Raw genomic sequence first — 10,066 nt, 5'->3', positions numbered from 1 at the left:
ATCTAAGAGTACGACTACTTTGATGATGGAGTTGATGAGATTGACAAGCTAAATCAATTTTAGAAAGGGCAATAAATTTTGTGGAAACATCAGCAAGATGATTTCCCAAAGACAATGGACTGCGTAAAACAGTATATGCTCGAATATGTCCAATAAAACAAGGAAGAGAACGAGCATGAATATAATTTTGTACTTGAATAAAAAGTTGTTGAATTTCTAAATTACTGGTATTAATACAGGCCACAGTTTCTAAAACAGGAAGGGCTTTAGCCAAATACTGACTATCGGTATATAGATTAAAAGAAACATGGGCAAATTCCTGAGAAACAAAAAGAATGGCACGCAATTCAACTACTTGTGCCGAAGTGGCAGGTGTTGAAAAAACCTTTTCATGACCATCAATAACATAAACAGCTTTTCCATTAGAGGATCCAACAGTGAAAATAACAATGGCATCAGGTATAGGTTTAAATGAAATAATTTTTGGAAAAATGAAGGATTGAAGGTTTGCAAATTGTAACAATTTATTAGGTGGATAATGAAATTTAATTTGGCCTGAAAAATACGCAAATGCAATAGCCCAGGAATCACAATTCTGAAACAGCCAATCTAATTGTTTTCCTGTAAATGGAATTACAATAATGGAAGGTTCTAAACCAAAATATGTCCGAGCATTACATCAGATTGATTGAACAAGTTGGGCAACAGCTTCATAATAAGGTTGTAAATTTTTGGCAGGTGAAACAGATAAATGTAACCACAATAAAGGTCCATTTTGCCACAAAACAGCTGTAGGGGAATATTTGGTTAGAAAAATAAAAGCTTCTAAGGGTTTTTGATAATCAAAATAAAATAACTATTGATTAGAAATGCCTATTTCCACCTTTTGAAGAGCCAATCATCCTTCATATGTGAGGGTCCTGAGGGAGGAAGGATCAGGATCCCCTTGCAAGTATCAAATGAAGGTTTTAATTCTCCAGTAGTTAATTTTAAATACGGACATATCCAATTTATATCTCCCAATAATTTTTGAAAATCATTCAAAGTTTTCAAATTATCTTTTTGAATCTGTAACTTTTGGGTAAATATTTTTCGAGGATATAGCTGATATCCCAAATATGAAAAAGGAGACTCCCGTTGAATTTTTTCAGGAGCAATAACTAATCCATAATCATTTAAAACCTTTTGTAAATAAACAAATACAGTAAGCAATAATGATTCATCTTCATTTGCTAAAAGAATATCATCCATATAATGTATCATATAAACAGAAGGATAACTTTGTCTAACACAGGAAAGAGCCTGTGCTACAAACTTTTGACACAAGGTAGGGCTATTTGCCATACCTTGAGGCAAAACTCTCCATTGGTACCTTTGCATAGGTCCCTGGAAATTAATAGAAGGGACACTAAAAGCAAATCGTTTACAATCTGTAGGGGCTAGAGGTATAGTATAAAAACAATCCTTTAAATCAATAACTATTTTAAAAGTATTTCTAGGTATTGCAGAGGCAAGGGGGAGACCAGGTTGTAATGCTCCCATGATTTCCATAGTTTCATTAATCCTTCTTAAATCTTGTAATAATCTCCATTTACCAGACTTATTCTTTATAACAAAAATTGGTGAATTCCAAGGAGAGACAGACGGCTCAATGTGGCCTTTATCTAATTGTTCCTGCACTAACTGTTGGGCAGCTGTTAATTTCTCACTAGTTAAGGGCCATTGGTCAACCCAAACAGGTTTTTCATCTTTCCAGACTATTGGATCTGCATGGGGTGCAGGCATGTCAATGACCCCTAGGGAAAATATCCCAGGCCTTGTTTAGGAGGATGAGCTGAAGGAGTCACAGGAAATTGAATTCCTTGACCTTCCTTTCCTAAACCAACATTAGGCAAAAATCCTTGATCAAACATTTGATTAGAGACCTTTTGATTAGGGCTATATAAATAAACTCCCATTTGTTGCATGACATCCCTTCCCCATAGATTAACCGGGAGGCCAGGAATAACATATGGTTGAAAAGTCCCACAATGTCCTTCTAAATCACTCCAATTTAATATATCAGTACTTTGTTTAGGATTTCTACTTTGACCAATGCCTTGTAATTGAGAGACAGTCTCCTGCAAAGGCCATGTAGAAGGCCACTGGTCAGCAGTTATAACAGAGACATCAGCACCAGTATCTAATAACCCAATAAAAGATTTTCCTTGAATTAACAGTTTTATCTCTGGCCTATTGGCTCCAATAAATTGCACCCAATAAACATCTGAGGACCCAAAGCCTTTATTCCCTCTAATGGCCTTTTTATATTTTCCTGAAGTAACTATCCTGGGTAAAAGAACCAATTGAGCTATACGCTGTCCAGGCTGAATAACAGAAATTTGAGAAGGAGAACAAACCATAATTTTAATTTCTCCAGTACAATCCTCATCGATAATTCCTGGGGAAATGATGAGTCCTTTCATGGTGGAGGAACTTCTACCCAATAAAAGACCTAGGGTACCCTTGGGTAACGGCCCAAAAACTCCAGTGGGTAATGCTTGCATTCCCATTTCAGGGGTTAGTACTGCATAGGAGGGGGAACTGAGGTCCAATCCTGCACTGCCTGGGGTGGCTCGGAATAAGTCCTGAACGGATTTTTTGACTGAGGGAGGATCCGAGGGGTTGGATCCTGAAATGCCCCAAAAGTTTGATACGGGGCCTGAGGCTGGCCCCTCCACCCGTTTCCCAACTGGATAGGATTGCCCATAACATCCCTTTTAGATCTACATTCATTGACCGAATGATTTCCTCTTTTACATCTAGGACATAAACCAGGTTCTTTAGGAGGTTTTGAAAAAGGTCTATTTTCTTTATCTTGTGGGCAGTCTCGTATTAAATGTCCTGCCTGACCACAGCCAAAGCAATTTCCATTATTCCCCTTTTTTGGAGGGCCACTTCTATGTTGTTGAAATAAGACCCCCTTTTATAGTTTTTCCTTGAAAAGCTGCAGCCATGGCAAGGCCCTGAGTGTAAGAAGGACCTATATCAGAACACAAGCGAACATAATCTGATAAATCAGCTTTCTTTCTAAAAGGACGAAGGGCAGCTTGGCAAGCAGAATTAGCATTTTCATAGGCCAATTGTTTAACTAAGATAATTACTGCTTCTGATTCTCCAATTATTCTACTAGCTGTTTGCAACAAACGATCTAAAAAATTTTGTCTGATTTTAGAAAGATCCTCTGTAGCCCGTCCAGAGGAAGATAATTTTCTCCAAGACGCTTTGGCAGCTGCATTAATTTGAGTATATACTCCTGGGGGAAAACCCAATTGCTGAGTAACATCAACGTAAGGTCCCTCTCCTGCTAGCATCTCATAAGTTGCATTAAGTTCTCCTTGCTGTCTATTCAGGTCTGCTATTCTCTGGCATTGTTCTGCATATTGAGACTTCCACAACAAATAATCTCCTCCAGCTAGGCAAGCCTTAGCAATCCATTTCCAATCGAAAGGCAGCAAGGCATCAGTTGCAAGAGAATCTAGCATGGCTAACGTAAAAGGGGCAGTCGGCCCATACTGGGTACAAGGCATTTTTAATTCTTTTAATTGTTTAAAAGGGATGGGGTCGTGTTGTCGAACAACGTTTCCCTGAGCATCCTGAGCCTCAAAAACTGGGCAGGCCAGAGAAAATGCAGATACATCCTCACCTTCTTTAAAGGCTTGTTGTAAACCCTGCTGAACTGGAGATTTAAGGAGTTGGGAGTTTACTCTCATAGGCTTCCAGCCTTCAGGAGGTCCTGAAGCCTAAGCAATCAAAGAAGGCTCCTCTTCTAACCAATTGTCACAAGGAGAAGGATCAAGATCTGCTATTGTAATAGGCTTGTTTTTAGGGGGGTTATTACTAATCCATTGGGCTTTCATTTGTTGAGACAGATTTTCTCTCATATTTTCTAATTTTTCCATCCTATCTTCCAACTGAAGTTTTTGTGAAACCTCAGTATGGGCTGCTGTCACTAAAGGGGGCCATACATTTTCATAATATTTAGCAGTTTCTACCTCAAGACCTAGAGGTTCCGGCGGAGCCGTCAGAACGATACTTTCAGTTTCAATTTTACAATTATCATACTCAGGTTCCTCTACACTCAATAAATTTTTAAACATATGTTCAAAAGGCAAGCGACTATTGCTAGCTCCCATTTTAAATATTTATAAGAAAACTCACCGCTCCTCTTTTGCCTTCCTTTTGAAGGTCCTCTTTTTTTCTTTTCATCGAGATCTCCTTTTATTCTTTATCCAGGGGTGTCCTTCACTGGATCCCTCGATACTCAGGTCCCTGTTCGGGCGCCACTGTCCGGCCTTCACAACACGAACATGCCTGAGTCGGGGAGTGAGGATTGAGAAAGGAAAGAACACTCAAGCCTGAGTGGAGACGAAGAGAAGTCTGATTTATTTCACAGAAACAGCTCCTTTTATAGGTTCACATCAACACAAAGCACCAAGCAACTATTTGTATCTTTTATGCAAAGACCGGATTTTCTGACTCTTTGCAAAGAACATCAGATCTTTGGCTGTCTCTTTGAGTTTCTCCCATTGCAGCAACGAGTTTAACAAGCAGAGTCCCAGAATGTTACAGATTGTATCAATGCCTTGAGTGTAGAGGTGAAGAAGTTTCCTTTTAAATGTCAAACTCCTGGAGGGCCATGGCCGGGCTCCCACAATCTGGTATCACAATCCATGATCCTAACCCTGACTTCCCAAAAGGCCCCCCTATGAGGACATGAGGCTTTGGGGAGACATCCAGTTAAAGCCATAACAGGTTGTTTGACTGATTTCATGACATGACATCTGGCTTCCCTCAAAAGAGCAATCCAAATACAAGCAAGATGGAAGCCACAGTGTCTTTTACGGCCTGGCATTGGCAATCACATTAGTCACTTCCTCCCCCACTGTAAATCCTGAAAATGGTTGAGTAGAGCCCACCATCAATGGGAGGAGACAAAGACATTGTGTATCTTTTTTATTTCTTAAAAATATCTAGATCTTATTGGGACTTTTTAAAAAAAAATATCCACAGCTTATTTGGATGGTTTCTCAGTCATCTCAATTCAGGGTGCGTTTAGTAAGTACTTCCTCCCGAAGGGTCCTCCATGTGGAAGCCTGGCTTCCCTTCAGTAGGGTGGAGGGACAGTGGACCACCCAATGCACGAAACTACTGTCTGGGCATAGCTAAAGACTGGTGATTTCAGCTGGGGATTTAGCTCAATAGTTCAGCTGACTGCCTCGCAAGCACAAGGACTAGAGCTTGACCCCCGCTGTGATTTTATAGTACCCTGGGCATTTCACACCCATGGAGTAGGAATGAATAGGGGATTGCAACAGATGCATTTTCCTCTCCTCCTTTCCCTCTCCCTTCTCTTCCTTCTCCCCTCCCCTCTCCTCCTCCTTTTCCTTCCTCAGTGTGCTGGGTATCCCCCAAGGGCCTCATGCATGCTAGGCAAGTGCTTCCCCCACCCATTTCTTTTCTGGAGAGAGCTGTAGATGGAGAGCTGCTCAGTGTCAGTCTTCCAGATCCTGCTCACCTGTGTTTGCACTGAATTAAGATCCTAACATTTAAAGCTAATGCATTGCTAACTTTAGAGTCCCTGCCCTCCTTCGGAGGTTCTCAGCCTAAGTCAGGTATGTTTCCTGTCTGGGTCTGCCTTGCTTTCAGTCTTGCAGCTGTGGATTGAGTGCCATAAACAGGTACCTATCTCCCTCCAGCAAGCATAAGAAAGGAACTGGGGTTTGTTATTTGTTTCAGGAAAGATGACAGAAAAGAAGGTGCATGCTAGAAGTCTTCAGGCTGATTATTGCATTGAATACTCCGTGTGTGTGTGTGCGCGCGCGCGAGAGAGAGAGAGAGAGAGAGAGAGAGAGAGAGAGAGAGAGAGAGAGAGAGAGAGAGAGACAGATGTTGAGAGGTCTTCATTAGATTCTCAGTTCTTAAACCAGAAATAGGTAAGAACTATCCAAAAGAAGGAATCTAATGGATTCTGACTGTCCTCAGTACCAACCTACCCTGCCACCTGCTCTAAGCCTCCACCCCTTGGCCAGTCCTGAAAAGACATTGAGGAACCGGACTACACAGTTGAAACTTTAGGCAGGCTCCTGTTCTTCTGTTACTTAGCACATCTTTTGTTTTTTTCCCAGTCACCTCACAACACAGTTCATCAGGTTGAAATGTTGTTTATCATTCAGGTTCTGAGACTACTACCTCTGCTCACACTAAATGAGTCTAGAAATGTCCTAAGACACTACACTAGCACACTTACCGAGTTTCTCTATAGTATGTTTTGTGCCTTCTGTCCTTTTTATTTTGTTTCTTCCTTTGTTTGGTTTTGGTTTTGATTCTTCTCATGGTGCTAGGATGAAATGCAAGGCCTCAGACCTGCTAGGCATGGGCTCTGCCATGCAGCCACACCCCAGCTGTCGCTCTCTGTCCTTGTACAAATGGACTGTGGCTTTTAATTAGGAGTCTGGCCGGTTCTCAATCACATGTTGTTCATGGACTGGCTCATGTTGATTTTCTCCTTCCGTTTTTAATTCCAAGGGGGCTTCAGAGCTTGGGGTGCAACACATTTGGAACTTGCAGCCTCTTATGTTCTGTTTTCCCCACCTTTCTATCTCGGTTCAGAGGCCAAGGGTGCCCTAGGTCAGAGGTTCTCAAATTGGCTCCCAAATCAGAATTGGCTGGAAGATTTGTAATCTGGAGAAAGAGGAATCCGGTCTCTTGCACATGTAACAAGGCCCAGAGTGTTGCTTCTGCTGCTTCACTTCCTGCTCTGGGAGCCAGAAGGTCTGAGGAGAAGATGGACCAGCTAAATTCTGGAGACTGCGCTCCCTGCCCTGTCGCCTGTTCCCAGCCACACCCACAGGCCTAGGTGTGTTCAGCTGGTGTCCCATACAGCAGGGAAAACAACTTGTATTCTGATGTCCAACCCTATAGATATATAAGCTTATTGTGTTATGATGGCAAGGATGTTTATTTGGAATTGCTCTCAGTATTTCAAATGATAAGAATAAAAATAATTTAAATTATTTAAAAGTATGTATGATAACTTATTAAATAAGTACAAAAGAAAAAGAAGGAAGAGAGTTAGAGAGAGAAAGGAAGAAAGAAAGAAAAAGGAAGGAAGGAAGAAAGAAAGAAAGAAAAAGAAGCCAGGCATGGTGGTGCACACCTGTAATCCCGGCACTCAAGAGGCTGAGGCAAGAGGATCGTTGTGAGTTTGAGACCAGCCTGAGCTACATAGTGACTTCCAGGTCAGTCTCAACTACATACAGAGACCCTGTCTCAAAAAAACAAAAACAAAAAAAAGAAAGAAAGAAAAAGTCAGTTCACAGATCCTGGGAGAGGAAGAGGTACCTCTATTGCTGGGGCTGGAAGAAAGACTGAAGAATGAGCAACAGACAACAGGGAGGGGACCTGGCCCGGTTACCATTTCTTGAGTTCAGCAAAAGGACTGCAGCAGAGGGTGCCGCCCCCTTCTGTCCCCAGACCCTCCAGGGAGAACTTTGTGCAGGTGTGGGGGCGAGCTCAAGGTGCCCAGGGCACTTCCGACCACTCCTCCAGTTTCCTGAACGAGGAACTTCTGTCAATCATCTTCTGGCCCCGCCCCCCAGGAGAGGAACAGTGACTCACCCTGCGGGTGTGCACGGAAGAGACTGCAGCTCTGTCCTCACTCCTCACCCATCTCTGGAAGGGCTGAGCTCCCTGTCCCTGCAGTGCGAGGGCTGGATCCACACCTGCGCCATGAGTGCAGCAGCGGGTGAGGCGAGGGCAGCTTCAGCAAGCCCATTTTGTCTCCCAAGTAAGCCAGGTCCTCCACGGAGCCAGTAGCAGGAATGAACCTGAGGGCCCGGGATGTAGCTTCTTCATCATAAAGCTCTTACCTAGCAAGCACCAGGCTCTGGATTCCATCCCCAGCACTGGGGAAAAAAATTAATAAATGTTTCCTTCAGTTTATTTTCTATATTCCTTTTTAAAAAAGAAAAGAAAGAAAGAACTCGTGTTGGGGATTTTAGTTTCCTCCAAAGCACAAAGTCCAGAGTTCGATCCCCGGTACCAAAAAAAAAAAAAAAAAAAAAAAAAAAGAACTCAAATTTGATACTAATGGTTTAAACACTGCACACCAAAGCAAAATCTCACTCATTTTAAACCGGGTATAGTGGCGCACGCCTGTAATCCCAGCACTCAGGAGGCTGAGGCAGGAGGATCGTTGTGAGTTCAAGACCAGCCTGGGCTACACAGTGAGTTCCAGGTCACTCTCACTACATAGTGAGACCCTGTCTCAAAAAAATAAAACTCACTCATCCTGCAAATTTGTCTGTTTTCTTTACTTCTGTTGGCCAGATGATCCTCTATAATTTCTGCAAACAGATACCTCTTCAACAGATTATATGCAAGAGATAAAAGATAGCCAGAAACTTTATAAAAATAATGTGAACTGTAGCAAAATAGGTCCATTTCCAACTCAAGCCCCATGCCATAATCACATTTGTCACTAGCAAATTGCACAAAAGTCATCATTTCCTGAATGGAAGCAAAGGCTTTTAGTTTTTCATCATTACTTATAGCCTCAACAATTATTTTGCAGGGCCAGGGATTTAGATCAGTGATGCCACTCGCTGCCTGCCTCGCAAGTACAAGGACTTGAGTTCAATCACTGGTACCAAAAAAAAATTTTTTTTATTTTGCAAATTTTCTTGAGGTCCGGAACAACAACAAGCCATACCATGAAAGATCTTTGGCACAACTTTCTTGCCTCTGTTTCTTCTTGTTCTTGTTTCTTCTCTGTTCCAATGTGTACCCCAATTTGCTGGCTGCTTCTGTGAGTTTTTCATCCATGCTTTTCAAGAAACTTTCTTTTTATCTGTTATTTATTTAAGCCTTTTCAAAAGACAATTGGTGTGGGGCTGGAGATTTAGCTCAGTGGTTTCACTGCCTGCCTTGCAAACACAAGGACCTGAGTTCAATCCCCAGGACACACACACACACACACACACACACACACACACACACACACATTTGAAGTGAAGAAGAGTAAATCCTGTGAAGTGATGTCTCCAGTGACCTTCGAAAAGAAATAAAATCATTATGGCTTTCACTACCTGAAGATTTCTGTTACTTATGAAAGTTCTGTGAAGAACTTGATCCTGAAAAGCCAGCTGATGCTCTTTCCACAAGCTTGGACTACAGTGAGTGGGTCCTTATGATATCCTTGCTAGAAAACATAAAATGAAGAGAAAAATCAATAGACTTGAACTTTAATCTTCACTGGAGGTTTTACTATGATCCTCTTAAGTTCCAGGCCATTATTGTTGGAGATAATAAAACTCAGCACCACATAGGGTATTTTAGAGATTCTCTTGATGAACTTCCTGTAAATATTGGTACAAATGAAGCAAATGTATAAGAAGAAAAATTGTATAATTGTTCAAGCTGGAGATAATGTGTTTGCTGAAAAAAATATATTTTTAAGGGCCAGGGATTTAGCCCAGTGGTTCTGCCAACTGTCTCGCAGGTGCAAGGTCCCAAGTTTGATCCCCAGTACAAAAAAAAAATTTTTTTTAAGCAGGATGGGGCCAGGCATCATGGTGCAGACTTGAGAGGCTGAGGCAGGAGGATCACAGTGAGTTTGAGGCCAGCCTGGGCTACATAGTGAGTGAGTTTAAGGCCAGCCTGAACTACACAGTGAAACCCTGTCTCAAAAAAGAGGCAGGATGAGGATGCGCCATGTTAGCACCACACAGCTCCAATCTGTGATCCCTAAACTGTCTGAGGACCTCAGTAGGGATGTGCTCAGGGGACTGGAAAAGGAGGTGACCCACAGGCTCTCCCAGGGCCTACCAGGGGAGTCCTTTGGGTGCGGGTGCTGCAGTGGAGGTGGGGTCTGGGGTCCTGGCGAGCATGCTGGGACAGTGATACAGTCAGTCTCAGGTTGTGTGACCCTGATTATTAGCCAGGTGATGTGGGAAACTTCAGAACCTCCCAGGCTACAGCTCTGTGTCCTTGAGCCCACCCACCTTGGCCCCATGCCCCGCCCCCG

General features: G+C 42.5%; 1 protein-coding gene across 1 annotated transcript in view; it reads right to left on the bottom strand.

Annotated features, from left to right (window-relative positions):
- Hdhd5 (haloacid dehalogenase like hydrolase domain containing 5) overlaps window positions 1–7,816 on the bottom strand; it is a 25,827-nt gene extending 18,011 nt beyond the window's left edge. The window contains exon 1 of the mRNA XM_019208416.2: window positions 7,708–7,816. Coding sequence (XP_019063961.1) covers window positions 7,708–7,816 — 109 coding nt within the window. The remainder of the gene's footprint in view (window positions 1–7,707) is intronic.
- Window positions 7,817–10,066: the final 2,250 nt, after the last annotated feature.

The sequence above is a fragment of the Fukomys damarensis genome, unplaced genomic scaffold (assembly GCF_012274545.1).
Source record: "Fukomys damarensis isolate Sample0158 unplaced genomic scaffold, DMR_v1.0_HiC HiC_scaffold_5, whole genome shotgun sequence".
NCBI classification, from domain to species: Eukaryota; Metazoa; Chordata; class Mammalia; order Rodentia; family Bathyergidae; genus Fukomys; species Fukomys damarensis.
The sequence above is the reverse complement of the archived record's forward strand: the minus strand, read 5'-3'. Positions and strand labels throughout refer to the sequence as shown.